The 17,321-nt window shown below is 51.6% G+C and overlaps 1 protein-coding gene across 2 annotated transcripts; it reads left to right on the plus strand.

Moving 5' to 3' along the window:
- Positions 1-11,983: 11,983 nt before the first annotated feature.
- SIX3 (SIX homeobox 3) lies at positions 11,984-17,121 on the plus strand. Of its 2 annotated transcripts, XM_057396967.1 has the most exons (3): positions 11,984-13,246; positions 15,514-15,673; positions 16,111-17,121. In XM_057396967.1, the coding sequence occupies exons 1-3, from the start codon at positions 12,492-12,494 to the stop codon at positions 16,210-16,212; spliced, it is 1,017 nt and encodes a 338-aa protein (XP_057252950.1). In that variant the 5' UTR covers positions 11,984-12,491; the 3' UTR covers positions 16,213-17,121. The 2 variants fall into 2 exon arrangements, with proteins under 2 accessions (XP_057252950.1, XP_057252952.1); XM_057396969.1 differs by lacking the exon at positions 16,111-17,121 and having other exon boundaries at positions 11,987-13,246; positions 15,514-15,732.
- The last annotated feature ends 200 nt before the right edge of the window (positions 17,122-17,321 follow it).

Genomic DNA, 17,321 nt, shown 5'->3' on the forward strand with positions numbered 1-17,321 from the left:
GTTGAAGACCTGGCCTTCACTTGAACAGCAAGAGGGTTAGTGGTGAGCTCCGGGTCTCTGGTTCTGATCTACCTGGAAGGCACCATTTATAAAGCCAGAAACAGAGGAAACCGGTCTGTGAAGGTGTGGAGGGGAGGCCAGACCCTTCCACCTTAGCAGCATTCAACGTGGTCGAAAGTAAAGTGTCAGAAGCTCTAGAACAAACCCAGCGCTGGAAGCTTTCTGCTAGCCTCTCTTGAATGGGTCCTGCACTCCCTCAGAGCTTCTCTGTGCCTACTTGGCCCTTGACTTCAGTTCTCTGAGGTCCTTGTGTAGTTCCACCACCGTTCTCTCTCCAGTGTCCCCGCAGGACCGTCCTGCTCCCCGTGTATTCCCACCCACACCCCCCCCCCCCACCTCCAAGACGTCCTTCACCCTATTGATCAGTGCTATAGCCAAACAAGGCAAAAAGACGAGAATCGTATTCGACAGATGCTGCTCACTCGTGAATAACAGGTTCAGCACATACAGTATCCCTCGCCATTATCCTGTAAGTTAATATTGAGTAGCAATAGCTGTCTAAATATCAAAACCTATTTACAGGGGATGCAGAGCCATGACCTCTCCATCTGACCTTCAGGAACTGCAGGCTGGAAAACAGGGCAAATGGGGAGAGGGGAAAAAAAAAGAGAGAGGAAAAGCCCAGGATTACAATGGAGATTTGTGCGTGGCGGAGCCGGGCTGGGCTGCCTTTGTTCCGAAATCCTAAGGGGGACTTGAACCTTTACGACGGTCACGGCCCTGCGGCCCCGGGGAGGAGAGGCTGCGTCCCTGCCACGATGCCTCGTCCGCTTGGGCCCTTCTGCAAAAGTTTTTGGCGCTTTTTCTTTCTTTTCTCTACAAAAGAAAAAAGATGGGGAAAGAAAAAACAGTGCCGTTGACTAAGCAGCAGGTCCCAGTGCGAGCTGGAGAAGCGGACAGCACAGCAGAGTGCAGCCCCCCAGCTTGGGAAGTCATTTGGCACAGGGGAGATGGAGGGGTGTTTCCTTATTTTGCTGCTCACAGCTTTCCCAGCACGAACGAGAGGTACACGGGCGAAAGGGGGCTTGGGGAGCTGGAGGAGCCTTCTCTTCCCTGACAGCAGCAGGATGGGGGAAGTTGGGCGGTCCCGGGCGCTGCCCGGGGTTCTGGAGACCCCGGCAAGGCGAGGGGGAGGCCCTGGACCACGGGTTCCAGGGGATCGCCCCCAGCACATCCCCTTCCCCTCCGGGAGGGGTGGAAAAGGATGCTCTGCGGGGTCCCAGAGCTGGGATCAATGTTACAAAGCGCATCCCCTCGGGGGGGGAGTGGAAACGAGAGGTGCGGGGAAGAATCCCAAAGTACTTTTTGTTTTAATGGAGCCGTCGAGAGCTCCATTTACAAGTGCGTAAAACCAGACCAACTGCGAAACCTCCCTCCCCCCGCCGCAGCCCCCGGCATTAATATGGCGCCTGCGAACCAGAAGAGCACTTTCCTCGATGTTTAGCAGTTGAAATGTGCTCTCTGAAGGTCACACCAGGCGACGCGCCTGCTGGCTGCCACACAGGGCCGGGCCACGGGCAGGGCCGCGCCGGGGGCAGCTCCCGCAGCTCCCGGCACAGCCCCGGAGCTCCCCCCCCGGCCGCCATCCCGCCGGCGACAACAGAGCGGCCAGGAGCACGGGGCGGGCTCCCACAGCCAGATGTGTTGGCTCGGCTTCACACCCCTCCACACTCCCCCTCTTTATCTTTCCCTGTGTATAAGGGAATTGTACCCAACTTCCCTTTCCATCTTTATATATATATTTATATGCATATATATAAGCCCAGCAAACCCCAGCAACGGGTGCTCCAAGGAAGTAATTCCTTGTGTCTGGAAATTAAAGGGCTCCAGTCTATGTGACCCTGTTAAGAGACGGGAGCACTGCTCGCAGCTACTTTAAAGCACCAGTCTTAGTTGGGTTGGAGGTCGGAGCTCTTGTTCTTCCGAAAGAGAAGTGCAGTTCGGGAGGCAAACTCTGTCCCCGGGGCCGTGCGCTTGTCTCCCTTTCCGCCGGCTAAGTGCACCTATCAAGGGAAGAGAGAGACCAGGGCTTCTAACCGCGCTACTTAAAGGTTCGCTGCTTTCTCCCACCGGGGGCGAAGCAAGGAACAAGCTTCTCTGGCTGCCCGAATAAAATGAGAAAATAAAATTAAAAAATAATAATGATTAAAAAAAAAAATAATTAGTATTTGCGCCCCACTTGAGGAAAGTGCCTGGAAAAAAAAAAAAATCCCCCAAACTCGACCCAACACACTTGATAATAATCTCCTTTTAAATCTTGGGTCTTGCTACTACATCAGGCTCTGTGATATTGCATTCCAAAGAAAATAGACCGGGTATTAGAAGAGAAATCTCCTCTTCCTAATGAATATTTACCCTGAGGTCATTACATCCGTAATGGTCCTCGCTTAACTTACCTTGCTCCCCTCTTTCACTGCTAGAGATTGGGATTTCAATCACAATGCCCTCGATTTTAAAGTGCCGTGTACCATTTAATGGCCGGGTTGGCAAGGTTAGAATATTCCTGACTCCATGCAACATATAAGATGGATACATGTAAGACTTTTAACTTTTTGTTGCAATGACACGCTGTATTTTTATGAGATCCCTATTATGCAGACAGAACCATTGTGCTGTAGCTGCCTCACAGTTGCCGGATCGTTTCTATCAGATGAAAGATTTTGAATAGTTTTCTTTCAACAATGCATCCTTTTGGTCTTGATACAAAGAACGTAGGCATGGTATACACTTAAACAGCTCTGTCACAGAGCAAGATTAAATAGAGTATATATCGAATCCTGTCTGCAGTATAATACACAGAGGGAACAGAACGGAGCTCCTTCCGCCGCTGAGGGAGCCCATTAAGGTCTGATGTCCTGGGAGCATCTCCAGGATTTCCCTTATCTGTGATATTCGCTAAGCTGTTAAAAATCTTTACAGGCGGACTTTAAAATCGGCTGTTTCTCACGAAAAGACCGAGTTTGATAAGGGAGTCTTTTAACAAAATCTACTGCTGCCGCTCCGGTGAAGGGGCAGATGATGCCTTCTCCATCCAGTGACCCACCACCCCGGCGCGGTGTGCCGGGGTAGCCTGGCCACCTCCCCCGCCTGTTCCCAGTCAGGCTGCTTTCCCCTTTTACCAAGAGGGGCCCCGTTTACCACATCTCCCTGTGTCCAGCCCCCCCAGCCCGGGCGGGGGGTGCAGGGCAGGCTCTGTACCCGAAGCACACACACCCCCCCCACACACACACACACCCCGCGCTTACTGAAGCGACTTGACCAAAGTGCACGTGCTGAGCCCAACTTTCCGCTCCCCCTCTGCCCAGCTTTGTGCTCTCCCTGATTGAGTCCCCATATTAAGCTCGAGATCTTTTCTAAGCAACTGCTAAGAAGTCAAGAGCATCCTTGCTTGCTTTCTCTCCGTGGCCTTTCATGCCCTCAATTTGTTATTCTACTGACACTTTTCTTAAAGTTAGCGCCCAGCATTGAAACATTAGCAACAAAAGCCCCAGCAAATCTCTCCCTCCTCACCGCTAAATCCTCTAATGGGTCAGTGCGTGTCGAATTTTTATTTGATTTCCAATAATCTCCAGCACTTCAATATTAAACCTACCTCAACCCAGCGCCTCACCTATGGGATATTCTGCAGCTTCGCTTTGGAAAGTGGAGACGCTCAGATTTCCTTCCACGTGCACCCACTAATTTATAAATGAGTATATACAGCTGTCTTCGTGTATATCTATGCCTCTATATCTGCAGTAACGCTTTAATTTTGTGTCAAAATAACATATCCTGTCACTCCACGCCAAAAGTATATTTATCGAATGAAATAGCACCTCAAGCTGCATCTTCTTTATCAAACCTTCATTCCTGGTTTACCCGATTGTTAAATATCTTTTCATTTCTTTTCCTATTTTAAAATATGTATTAGAGTAATTGTTACTTGGAGGTCTTTTGTGTATCTATAGCTCCTTTGATTCGTATCTTTTCCTTTCTTTTAATCTTGTTACGCGAAATTATATACACATTTCTCAGGCAACCCAAGGAGCATAACTTTATAAAACACAAACCTCCTAATCCCAGAGTTCCGTAGCAAACCAGGATTGGTTTGTGGTTTTTTTAAGTACACGTTCCTAACCCATGTTTTTTGAATTAAGATCCCTAAGTCTTCTTCGCTTTATGACGCTGATTTTGTGAAATGATTCTTCTTTCTGATTTAAATAAGTTTTAGTGTGACCCAAGAATGAACATTATCCTCTAACCTGAGGTCAAGTGAAGGGTGATTTACATGACAAAGAATAATGCCCATTTTGTCCAATATGAAACAACTTCACCTTCGGCATCATTAAGAAGAATTTAGCACTTTCAGGGCTTTGGGGGTTGGGGGGGGGTTGGTAAATAGTTGGCTATGTATAGCGCAATTTCCCTTTTATAAATCACAATACAAAGGCCAACTTCTTGTGCTCTTGAATTTCGGCATTATTTTTATAGCCTTAAGTAGAGCGAATTTGCACCTGCTGGTATTTAAACTTTAACATATTAGCTGGGGAGGACTTATCAGCGCAGCGCACTGCCTCGAAACAAATTAGCAATCTTCATTAAAGTAAGGGAAGGAGGGGGTGAGTGGGGGAGATGTGGCCGTTTAAGACGCTGTCCCGGATCTCCCCGATCTATGCGGGTTCCGAGTGGATTATTTGTGGTCCGTACAGCAGCAGAATTACCGCCTTGATCACCCTCCCCCTCAACACACACACGCTCGCTTCCAAATTTCTGCTTCTCTCCAGGCACTTTAACCCTCTCGACACCTTCATCCCCCCCGCCTGAAGCAGTGCCCTGCGGGAGGGTACGAGGTGACAGGGGCTCTTCGGTTACGCTCCGGGGCTCAGCCCCGGCGGCCCCCTCTCCCGCCGCACCTCCCCAAAAAACAGGTTGTGCTCTTGCTGGCTCCTTCTCCCTCTTTTATGGCCATTTTTGGCTGAGCTCGCTCTCTCCCCTCCTGTCTGCCTCACTCACACGCACGCTACAAGAGCCCGTGAGGAAGTGATCTTAATCTAAATATCAGACTTACCGGCCGGAGGATCCTGCCTTGAAAAACTTCTGCTCTGACAGGTCTCAGAGTTAAAGGATCGACCGCCATCCCCATGAGCAGTTTGGGGATGGGGAGAGGGGCTGCAGGCGGAGGGCCGCGGGAGGGGAGTGCAGCTCCCGGCTCTGCCCCGAGGGGAGCCGGGCCCCGAGGCGCCCTTCCCCTCCTGCACCTCCGGCGCTCCCGGGATTGAGGGCACCGGGCACCGGCCCTAGGGCTGCTCCCGCGGACACGGGCGTGCGCACCTAGACGTCCCTCTGGGGGGGGGGAATCCGCGGTGGGAGAGGGGCCCGGGGCAGTGCCTGGCTGCCCGCTCCTTTAGGGTGGGGGTGAGAAGGGGGGTATCGTGTGCTTGTTCACAGCTACACCAGGAAAGTGGGAGCATTTCGTGTTTACAACCGGCTCCGGCTTGTAATGGTGAGATGCAGTTCAAGCAGCCCTCCTGTGTGTCGCGGGCTCTTAACGGGAGCTTTGCTCAGTCATTGAGAGCAATAGAAAGTATATGGAAATCAATATATAGACAGTGTGGAGGGCAGATAATGGATTCGAGTCAGTGAGTGTTATAATCTGCATTATGGGCTTCCCATTGTTTAGACAGAGCACAAATTTCCAAAGGGTGAAGTGCTGGGTTTTGGGTGTTTTTTTTTGTCTCCCCCCCCCCCTTCTTTTTGGAGGGCTTTGTGTGTATAGGGGGAGGGGGAGTGTTAAAACCTCCTGCCACAATTATCAGAGTACACCACCCCCCCTTTCCCGCCCGCCCCATCTGATTTTAAAGGTAGTGCTTTCACGGCGAAGCTAATGACTTTCATTTAATTGAACATGCCCTGATGTAGCGGATTGTTCTCGCAGCCCTGCGCCTTTGTTGCTTTTGGGGGGGAAATAAAGCTAATCAAACCTTTTGTCACGGCCAAATTCTCCCTCAGGGTCTCCCAAACATTTGTTTGAATAATTCACCTCAAGAATTGAAAATACTAATTGATTTTAAAATGCGAGCCCGGAGGGACGGGAAGGTGGGGGGCTACGGGGGGGCTGGGAATTAGAGGCGAAGAGCAAACGTCTACCTGCCAGAGGCGAAGCCTCCGCCGTCGCTGCCCGAGCCAGAGCCGGGGCCGGCCCCCCCCCCCCCAGCCTGGGCCGCCCGCCCGCTCCGTCCCTTCCCTCGGCCTCTTGTCCACCTCCCCGCCGCCAAACTTCGCCCGGTCACCTCGGTGTCGGCCGCTCCGCTGAAGTGCCGGCGGTGGCAGGGGTGGGCTCCGCCGGGCGGGGAGGGGATCCCGGTCCGGGCGCCTCGGCCCCATTCAGGAAAGAATTTTGATGCGATTCATTAGAAGTAACGAGTTGACATAAGGTAAATCTACATCGAGGGGGCCTTTCTTTGAGTGCATGGGGAAGCTTCATTAACCATCGCTAACAAGGCGTGCAAATGCTCTGATTGGGCAGCTTTCTTGTAACGCCAGGGCCTTAGCAGGATGCCCACCTAATGAGGGTCACTACAAGAGACTGATAAAATATTCAAATTTTCCGTCGCACCAGGAACTTTGTGCTAAAGGAGAAAGTTGAGGCAACTGTGTGCTTGTTTACCTTGGGAAGGCACACTCGGGGGAGAAGGCATCTAGCTCTGACATCTCCATCTCCCAGAGCAGCCCCGACCTGGATGCTCGCTGCTTTTTAGATGTCTATTTGTTAAATTAGTCGACGGTTTCCCCCCCCCCCCCCCCTTCTCTGCCTTCCCTCGTTTTTCCCCGGTCTCATTATGTTTCTCCCGTGTTTAATGCGCTGATAAATAACTTGTCTGCGAGGTTCCACGCTTTTCTTTTCCTTTTCTATTTTTTCCTTGCAGAAGAATTATTAAAATCAGCCTGATGGCTTTAATGATATGTCAATCATTTCAAAGTTGCTGCTTGTTGCTAATATGTCAGCCTCTGTACACATCACCGCTACTTTCCTCTCTGCCACGTTTAAAGTCTGTCCCCTCCTCTCCCTCCCCCCCCCCCCCCCCCCCCCCCCGCAATTTGTTTCTTCAAGTTTTCATTGCTAGGTTACGAAATAGGTTACGAATTCTAATTAGAGCTAAGTATTTCACTTAATATTTAATTTAGACGCCCAGCACATATATCATACCTAGATCAGTCAATCAAGTGTCCCTTGTTGATAATGCTACATCATTAAGAGTTGTGTTTAATTCAGGAGCAAGCGACTGCACGGCTGCTGCTGGTGCTGCTCTGCAGCTGCAGAGCAGGTAACTTTGTGCTGGCGGGAGCTGCCAGCAGATCCAGAGGGATGCGGGGAAGCAGCAGAGCCCGGCGGGAAAGTTTGCTGCTTACCAAGCCGGCACCTCGCCGCGGAGGCGAGCTGCAACGCCTTTCCCCCTCCTCTTTCTCTCTCTCTCTCTCAGAAATGAAAGGGTATCTCACGTTTTCCTCCTCCTGCCTCTGTGTTTAAGCAAAATAAAATGGGGCGGGGGTAACCGCTAAAGTTTAGCTGGGAAGCCGGAGCACTGTTTAGGACCAGGAATGAAATATCTCCCCCTCGGCTTCTTAAACCAATCCGTTAAGAAAAAAATCAGTTTCCCACTTGTTTCCTGAGCACACATCGCATCCTCAGGGCTGTATTACAGAAGCCGGATGGGCCACGTCTTACCCATCACATGCGCCTTCATTTATGTTGGGAAATCGTGACTAAAGAGAGAAGGGGAAGAAGAAAGAGAGAGGAATGGGGAAGGAAGGAGGAGGATCGATGTCTTCGTAAAGACAGCATCAGTGCAAAATTGTCAGCGCTTGCCACTGAAGAGTGACAAAATATCAATTAAATCGCAGTAACAATAATAATAATAATAATAACAATAATAAAAAGCCGAACAAGAGCACCGCGATGGGCTCTCCTTTACCTGCCCCGGGCTCTCCCTCTCTCCCCCCGCACCTTCCCCCTCGCCGCGGCCGCGGTGCCGCATTTTCCGCTTGCCGGTACCGCACCCGCTACGCGCCAGCCACATCCGAACCCCTGCCTCCCCCATCCATAAAAATAACCAGCGCTTGCAAGCGTCGACTGAGTCTCTCCCGAGTCAGGATTAAGGGGCACTAACTGGGCGGCAGAAAATCGCAGCCTCCTGGGAGCGACCATCAAAACAAGCAGTGAAATAAAAGAGCTTCCCTCTCCGCTTCCCGTCCTCTCCCCGGAAAAGTCCTCCAGGTTGGCAGCCCGACACACACAAACGCACACGCACACACACACAACTTCGCAGGCTCCCTCCGGAAGAGCGCACAGGCTTGTCCTGGTTAATTTAGGGGGAGGTTTTGGGGGAGGAGGGGAGCTGCTCCCCTGCCCTGCAGAGCCACATGTCATTCTAGCAGCTGAAACAATGAATCGTGTGGGATCAAGTAAGATTGACTGGAAACGGACGGCAGGTTCCCCAGCCCGGAGAAGACGGCCATGGGCAGCGAGGGGGGGACCCCGCCTCTCACAGCCCCGCACCCGTGCCCCGGCCCCAGCGCGGGTGCGGAAGGGTCGAAGAGGGAGGTGGAGGCCGGTGCAGCGCACCCCGAGGGCTCCCCCGCGGGACCTCCGCCTGCCGTGACAAACTTACAGGATCCGGAAAGGATTTTCCCAGTCGCTAGGGCAGCCTCTGCCCGGGCCCGGGCGCCGCCGGGGCTCCCGCTCCCCGCCGCCGCCGCTCCCGGCTCCGCTCCCCGCTGCGCGCACCTCTCCGCGCAGCGGCGCGCTGCTGGCGGCTGCGCCCGCCCGGCTGCTAAGGCTGGGAGCCCGGCGGGTCCGGGCTCGGCATTAGCCGATCCCATTGACAGTTTGCAGCCAGCAGCTGCAGTCATTAAAAGCCATTTACACCCTGGCCTCCCCGCACAAAGCGGAGCGCCAGCAATTATCTGCCTGCACATTGCAGGACACGGCAGTGTGTCCCTAACAGGCTTAGGGGAGCGCCGAAGCCGGACCCGCTCCCCGAGGTCTGGCGAACGACCCCTGTGGCTCGGTGACCTGCGGGAACTGGCGCAGGCGTTTTCGAACGGTGGCTCCGTCCCTGCGAGAGCTTCTGGCAGCAGAGCTGGGGTGCTGGGTGTCCGCGGAGGGGAGAGCGGGCTCCAGCCTGGAATGAGCTGATAGGAACCTCAGGGCTGTGGGGCTGTTTGGCTCAAACACACAGACACACGCACACAAGAGCTGGCGTGCTTTGAAATGCCCTACAGAGGGGTATTTTGGAATAAATATTTTAATCAGTTGTTATGTGTTTCATATGTTTGTGTGGAAAGAAAGAAAGAGGGAAAGAGGGAAAGAGGGAAAGAGGGAAAGAGGGAAAGAGGGAAAGAGGGAAAGAGGGAAAGAGGGAAAGAAAGAAAGAAAGAAAGAAAGAAAGAAAGAAAGAAAGAAAGAAAGAAAGAAAGAAAGAAAGAAAGAAAGAAAGAAAGAAAGAAAGAAAGAAAGAAAGAAAGAAAGAAAGAAAGAAAGAAAGAAAGAAAGAAAGAAAGAAAGAAAGAAAGAAAGAAAGAAAGAAAGAAAGAAAGAAAGAAAGAAAGAAAGAAAGAAAGAAAAAGAAAAAAGAGAAGAAGCAAAAGAATATTGAATCTTTAAAAGGTTCATCTTAAATCCTAACAGAGGGGTGCAACCTACAGGCAAACGACCAGTATATGATCTTTTTGGAGATTAAATAAAGGGGGAGGGGGGGGGAGAGAGAGATATTTTATTCTGGAAATACATTTTAAGATAGTTTAATTTGCAGCTTGAAGAAAAATGGAATCAAATATTAAGAAACTCCCGCAGGAATTCCCCCCACCCTCCTCTCTGTAATCCTTTGCATAAAAGGAAAGGATTACAAAGAAAAAGATTTTGTGTGTGTGTATTAAAATCTTTGGCTAAACATATTGTTGTCCAATTAATACCTTCAAGTCGATTTGTAGAGGGGCTGAGAAGTCTCTTTCCCTCCTTAGCTGTACAGCTGGAAATATGAGCCAGGGAGGGAGGGAGAGAAAAGGGAAGTTTTCCCCACGTCTGTTCACAGAAGTGTTTAAGCAGATCACTAAAAATTAAAAGGGCGAGTTATTTCCATTCGGGCCGTGAAGCCGCGTAGCACACCGATGACAGTTTAGTGGAAATCAGATGAATGTGTAATACAGCGGGCTTCTTCCAGTCCAGCAGCTCTTCCAACTGGACCTATTCATCTGCCACTTGGAATTATTTCACGAGGAGTGCGCTGTGAAAGGATCACAACCGGTTTGGAGCCCAGCTAAAGAACTTCTACCACCCATAGCAGTATTATTATTATCCTTCGGATAGGGCAAGTCACGCTATGTTTTCACATTTTAATTGTAATATCTCTCTTCCCCCCCCTCCTTCCCTCCATTGATGTCTGAAAGTAGTTTGGGCTCCAAGCCTCACCCCTCGATCTCCATCGGAATGCAGAAAAGATCTTTAAAAAAGTTTTGAATTCCTCAATGATTTTTCTTCTAGAAAGGCGGCTTAGGATAATTATTTCAGCTTTATTGAGGGCAGATTAGTTGAAGTCTGGATGCTGCGTTTCAATACTCGTTGTACATGCCTTTACAATGTCGGTATTGTTTGCTACTGTGTGTGAACCTATTCAAAATATACACTTTTTAACACCAAGCAAAGTCCTGTCTAAATATACACAGTAAGTCTGGAAAGATGTCCATGACCCGTACAAATCTCTGTAAATCACACTTCCATAGCTACAGAAACTAAACAAAAGAGTTACCAGCTCAAGATGCTGATTAAATCTTCTTAAAAGCAACATACCTAATAATAAATATAGTTGCATGGTAGCAAGGTCTGGCTACTTAGCTCGGTCTTACTAAGGGATGGGCTCAAACCACTACGGGGATTTTCCTTGCTCCCAGTAATTTAAAAAATAATGATAAAAAATAAAATAAAAGGAAATGAATAAAATTAATTGGGGTTCAAACCCTCTTTTGCTCGCCTCCCTTTCCTCTTCCCCGCACAGAAGCCCTCGATTTTGAGGCAGAAATCGCGGGGAAGAGGAGAGGTGCGGTGGCGAGTTTGGGGCGAGGACCAGTCTCGCCAGGTCTCTGGGCTCTAGGGAAAGGAAAGGGCGAGAGGAGGTGAGGCGGGCGGGAGGGGGAAGCCAGACTGGAAGAAAAACAAAGTGGAGAGAGGAAAGGGAGAGGAGAGGGAAAAGGAAGGCGAGAAGGAGCGGGAGGGCGGGGGAAGCAAGGAGCGGGACGGGGGAGGCAGCGAGCGGGGCGCCGGAGCTGGTCCGGGCTGGGCGCCCTGCGCCTGTCTCGGCGAAGCAGCCGCGGAACTCCGCGGGCAGCGGATCTCTGCTTGCGCGGAGAGGGACAGGGAGCGGGAGTTAGGAGGAGAGTAGAGGGACTCTTCGTGGAAGCAGGGCTGAAGGCAGGCTATACTGTATGTGCCTGCTTCTGGGAGGGTCACCGGCGTGAGGATGGGTCTAATGATCTCATCTTTCTTTTCTTCCCCGGCACTATTAGTGCTCAGATAGGCAGAATGAAGTGAAACTACGTGCAAATCATGTGTAAATTGTCTCAGTTAGGAGCCCTTTATCCGAACGTGTATCCCAGCCTGGCCCATTTACTTTTCCCCCATATCTCCTTTAGCTTTAACGAGCCTCGTTAAGATCACAATAATATTCCACCCTCTAATTGCTCATCCCATTCAACAAATATGTGCACACTGCTTTTCGCATTATTTGATCCCTTATTTAGGAGGGGTGTGGAGAGGGGGGGGGGGGAGACAGGGAGAAGGGGAAGTGCTGAGATTAGGAGTTGCAAAGATTAAGGAAAAAAAAAAAAAAAGAAAAAAAGAAAAAAGAAAAAAAACAAACCAGGCTTTTCCACCAACCGCCCCGCTTCCCTCCCCCCCCGTGCGTTTGGGCGAAGTGGTAAAAACCTCCCTTACGTACTCCGTAATGATTGGCAGTGCTGACAGTGATTGGCAGGGGCTGCCATGGCAACGCCACAACGACACTCGGAAGACCAATAGAAAAGCGAAACAAAATGTTTCAGCGCTGCACTCACTGTGGATTTAGGGGAGATATTATGAGGCTGTTGTCATTAGGGCGATTGCTGTTGAATCACTGAATCCTGACTCGGCGGCGGCGCGGGGCCGGGTGCGTGTGAGTGCGCGTGTGTGTGCGTGTGTGTGCGCGCGTGAGCGAGCGCGGGTGCGTGCGAGTGAGTGTGAGCGCGTGTGTGTGCGTGTGTGTGTGTGTGTGTGTGTGTGTGTGCGAGCCCCCGTGCCTCTATGTGGCTGTGTGTGCGTGTGCGGGTGTGGATGCGTGCGCGGTGCGTGTGCCCTTTCCTCCCTTCTTCCTCCCTTTCTTTCTTTTCTCCTTGATTCGTCTCCCCCTCTCCCCGGTCATCCCATGGTGTTCAGGTCCCCGCTAGAGCTTTATCCCACCCATTTCTTCTTGCCAAACTTCGCCGCCGACCCGCACCACCGCTCCCTCCTTCTCGCCAGCGGCGGCAGCGGCAGCGGCTCGGGCTGCAGCCCCGGTGCCGGCGGCGGTGGAGGCGGCAGCTCCCGGGCACCCCACGAAGAGTTGTCAATGTTTCAGCTGCCCACACTCAACTTCTCCCCGGAGCAAGTGGCCAGCGTCTGCGAGACGCTGGAGGAGACTGGAGACATAGAAAGGCTGGGGAGGTTCCTCTGGTCGCTGCCGGTGGCGCCGGGGGCATGCGAGGCCATCAACAAGCACGAGTCCATCCTCCGCGCCCGGGCGGTGGTGGCCTTCCACACGGGCAACTTCCGAGATCTCTACCACATCCTGGAGAACCACAAATTCACCAAGGAGTCCCACGGCAAGTTGCAGGCCATGTGGCTCGAAGCGCACTACCAGGAGGCCGAGAAGCTAAGGGGTCGCCCGCTGGGGCCGGTTGATAAATACAGGGTGAGGAAGAAGTTTCCGCTGCCCAGGACCATTTGGGATGGCGAGCAGAAGACGCACTGCTTCAAGGAGAGGACTCGCAGCCTCCTGAGGGAGTGGTACCTGCAGGACCCTTACCCCAACCCCAGCAAGAAAAGGGAACTGGCTCAGGCCACGGGGCTCACCCCCACGCAAGTAGGCAACTGGTTCAAAAACCGAAGGCAAAGAGACAGAGCGGCGGCGGCTAAAAACAGGTCAGTGGGCTGCGGAGCCCCGCTCCGGGCTGGGGGCGAGGCGGGCGGCGGGGCACCGCGGACGGCCGCGGACGGCAGCGCGCTTCTGCCTCTCCTTCCTGCTCCTCCTCCTCTTCATCCCTGCCACCGGGAGAAAACAGTCCCCGCGCCGGGCGGGCAGGTCTCCTCCCGGGAGCCGCAAGGATGCAAAGGAGGCAGGCACGGCACAAAGTTGCCTGGCGCGCCCCGAACCCTGCCCGGGCTCCCCACAGTCTTCTGGGGTGCGGGCAGGGCTGGGGCTCACCCGCGGGCGTGGGCAGCTCTGTGTGTGTGTGCGGGGAGCAGCTGCGGGGCAGCGCCCGGCTTCCCATCTCCGCTTCCCTCCGTCCCTCCCTTCCCGCAGTGGCTGCCGACCCCGGTGCTGCTCTCGGCTGGCCGGGACCGGCGCCCGGCCTTGCTGTGGCACGGTTCCTGCGCCGAAGGGCCGCGGCGGGCGGTGCAGGTCAGAGCGGGTCCTTGCAGAGAGGGCGGCTCCGCTCCAATTGTCCCCGCTCCTCCGCCTGCGCGGCGGGACCAGCACACGCAGAGCCCAGAGCCCTTTGGCTTAGTGGGAAAAGGGAAAAAAAGCCCTGGGGAGATCGGAAAACCTCCCTTTTTCCCCATCCCCATTTCTCTGTTTAAACCACATGGCGACCTGGCCCTCTGGTCCTGTGTTTTCTGTGCATTTACATTGCTTTTACGTGCGTGTCTCTCGGCGCCTTTTATTTCTTATTTTTTATTTTTTAATTTTTACTTTGCCATGATAAAAAAGACTTATTTCTTCCTTTCATTTTATTTTTTATCTGTAAAAGTTATTTTGCAAATGAAAATGGACTCTTAATCCCGCTTGACACGGTTCTATTTTAATTTAAGTTTGGCTAACACTGTAAGCGCGTAAACAAAACTTCTTGTTCTTGTAAATGCTGTTTCTTAAATTCCTCCTAATTATAGCACTGGTGCTATTGATTCAAGGTTCTGTAGGAGAAATGCAACCTGAAAGTGCCTCGCCATTTAATTTCCATTAAATGGAAAACAGATCAGCTTAGGACTGTAAATAAACAGAAGTTGCCTACGGATGCTTTTGTTGACTCAACGCTGTTGACAGCAGATGAATGCATAGGGAATTGTAAATGGAGGAAAAATGAAAGAGGCTGAAATTAGACAGCTTAAAATAACGAGAAATGTAGAATAAAATGGCTAGTTTTTTTCTGATCTTTGCGGGCACTTAAACAGAAAATACCCCGGTGAGAAGCAGTTGGGGAAAGAGTGTGTTTTGATTCACCCTGGCTGTGCTAGGCGCTGGAGGCTGTGGCTGGGTGCTCAGTTCATGACTTTTAGCTCTTACCCTCGAATTGGACTTTCTTTGGGTTTCGAGCGGAATAAACGTGCTCAGGGGAATATCCCCAACACGTTAGGAAACCTAAAAATTATTTATTGCCTCTTAAAAATTTAAGTGTTCAATAACAATGTACTCTGAAGTGCTGAGTGTGAAAGGACCAGCACTTGAAAGCTAATTCGGGATTCTAGATGGGAAAAAAAAAAGGACTTAAATTTCGACCGGAGCAATGCGCTGTGTTCCACCATCGCCCTTTCTTATTGTATTTCATTCCCAGCACTGAGTCCTCGGGACAGGACCGTCCTCAGTCCTGCCGCCGACCCCAGGGTATTTATCAGTGGCCTGGAGAATATGTAGTCAGATATTCGCAAGAGCACAGGATGAGGTTCCGGTACCTGCTTCCCTATTACCGACCGGCTCTCTCAGCTCTCTTCCTGCGGTGGCCCGGTGTTTGAGGAGCTCCCGGTTTGCTCCGAGGCCCGCGGAATGAACGCCTCTCTCGGAAAGGGAAGGCGCTGCTCGCGTTTTTCAAACCAGGGGCCGGGAACCGCTTCTCCCTGCTCTTCCCGGCCCTGTTCAACCCGCGAACCCTCTCGCTGTGTAGGCACTGGGTGCCCCCCCCACCTCCTTTTGGGATGTGGCCCCGGTCCCGGCCCAGCAGCGCGGAGGATCCGCGGGGCCCGCAGCGGGGGAAACGCGGCCCCGCACGGCTTGGCCCGACCTCTGCTTTCGGGCTCTGCGAGCCGCTGCGGAAAGGCGACCGGGCCGGCGGTTCCGCTCCGGACAAGCCCGGGGCTGTCCCCGGGCGGGAGGGCTCGGGGCCCGGCGGGCGCCGTGCTCCCGGCAGCTGCGGCAGCGACGGCCGGTGTTTCAGCGGGGCTGTGCTGTTGTTTTGTCTCCCGGCGCGCTGCAGGCTCCAGCACCAGGCGATAGGACAGAGCGGCATGCGGTCGCTGGCAGAGCCCGGCTGCCCGACCCACAGCTCGGCCGAGTCTCCGTCCACGGCTGCCAGCCCGACCACCAGCGTCTCCAGCCTGACAGAAAGAGCCGAGACGGGCACCTCCATCCTCTCGGTAACCTCCAGCGACTCGGAATGTGATGTATGATATCGAAAAACAAACAAACAAACAAAAATATTCCAAATCCAAACAGCCAAGCACCCTCTCCCCGACCCGAGCAAAACAAACCGAGACAACCCAGGATGAGGACACACACCCGCACGCACGCACACACACAGCCAGGAGGAAAGCAAAGGCCAAACCCGACCCAAACATAATAGCAAACAAACAGACAGGGCTGAGAGAATCCACCACCACCACCGGCAGCCAACACCACCACCAAGAGATGGAGCTAAAACTTCAACAGTCACAAACGCTGGTGCTGCAGCGGGAGGGGGGGGGGGAGGGGGGGGGTTAGGGGGGGTTGGGAAAGAATAATTATTATATATAGAAAAAGGAAAAAGAAAAGAAAAAAAAAAGCAAAGCAAAAGTGACAATTGTATTCTTTTTAGGACAAGCACGATTTCTCCTTTGCGCTTTTCCATGGACGCATTTCACCCACTTGCATGATGATGATGATTAAATTTGTATCTGGGAAAAAATATTCTCTATAGTCAAGGAAAAACAAACAGAAAACAGAAAAAAAAACCAAACGCAAACTCCCATCGAATTTGTACAAAAATAAAAAATGAAAAAAAAAAAAGATTAAAAAGGAACTCCTTGAAGAGGGAAATAACAAATGTTTATCGCCTTTTTGTTGGTCCTATTTCTCTCTCTTTCTCTCCCCCTCTCCTTTTCTCTCTGTTTGTTATTTTCTTTCTTTTTTTTTTCCAAGTCCAAGTGATGGTCCAGCCAAGATGCAATTCTCTGTTATTTCTTTTTTTTGTTCAGCAGACAATCATTTTATTCGTAAGCACCTTTTTTTCTACACTTCTGTCACTGCCTGTGTGGGTACTGGTTATAAATGTGGAAAAAGAATAGTTATGACTGTAACAGATTTTTATTTTTATTTCAAAATTTTATATGAATTATGTATATCTTAATGATGCGGTCATTTTCCCAGTTTGTAATATATGTGTAGAAATGCTTGTATATGATATTTGCGCTCCTCTTTCTTTCCTCCTTCCCCCCCCCCCCCCCCCCCCCCCCCCCCGCTCTGTCTATCTCCCTCCCACCCTTTCTCCCTCTCTCCTTTTTATTTTCCTTGACTCGGTGTTCCTTGCACAAACTTAGCTGTCAAGAGCTGACGTGCTAGGTTTTCAAAAGGGACCTCAGCGATAGAAAAAAAAAAAAAAAAAGAAAAGAAAAAAAAAAAAAAAAAGGAAAGAAAAGGAAAAAAAAAAAAGCTTAGGGTGCAACTGTAGTTATCTTATGCAAAAGCTATTTTGAGTATTTCATAGCAGCTTTGGGGGGTCTCTTCTTAAACTCCACGTAGGACGCTTCAACTATTGTTTCCTTAACTGCGTGTTTATCTATATGTACAAACTTTCTAAATCAAATACAGTATTCCATTTTCTTATCTACCCAGAGATGTTGGTCTTTTTGTCCGCCACGGAAAATACACCCTCTCCCCTCCGCTGTGGGCCACGGTATGGAGGATTCTTGGGGGGACCCTGCGAGGAGGCTGCGGGCGGGCGGCAGCGAGGACCCCGGGCTGCGCGGTGCGGGGCGCGGCGTGTTCCTCCCGTCCCTCCGCCACCGCGGGCTCCAGCTCCGTGTGTGT

The sequence above is a fragment of the Pezoporus wallicus genome, unplaced genomic scaffold (assembly GCF_028554395.1).
Source record: "Pezoporus wallicus isolate ANWC-B61680 ecotype Strahan unplaced genomic scaffold, APGP_CSIRO_Pwel_v1 contig_8791, whole genome shotgun sequence".
In the NCBI taxonomy this organism is placed as follows: Eukaryota; Metazoa; Chordata; class Aves; order Psittaciformes; family Psittacidae; genus Pezoporus; species Pezoporus wallicus.

Coding starts and splice junctions, on each gene's coding strand:
- SIX3 (XM_057396967.1), top strand. CDS start 12,492: ATGGTGTTCAGGTCCCCGCTAGAGCTTTATCCCACCCATTTCTTCTTG. Junction 13,247..15,513: donor GCGGCGGCGGCTAAAAACAG/GTCAGTGGGCTG, acceptor GGCGCGCTGCAG/GCTCCAGCACCAGGCGATAG. Junction 15,674..16,110: donor CGGGCACCTCCATCCTCTCG/GTAACCTCCAGC, acceptor TATTCTTTTTAG/GACAAGCACGATTTCTCCTT.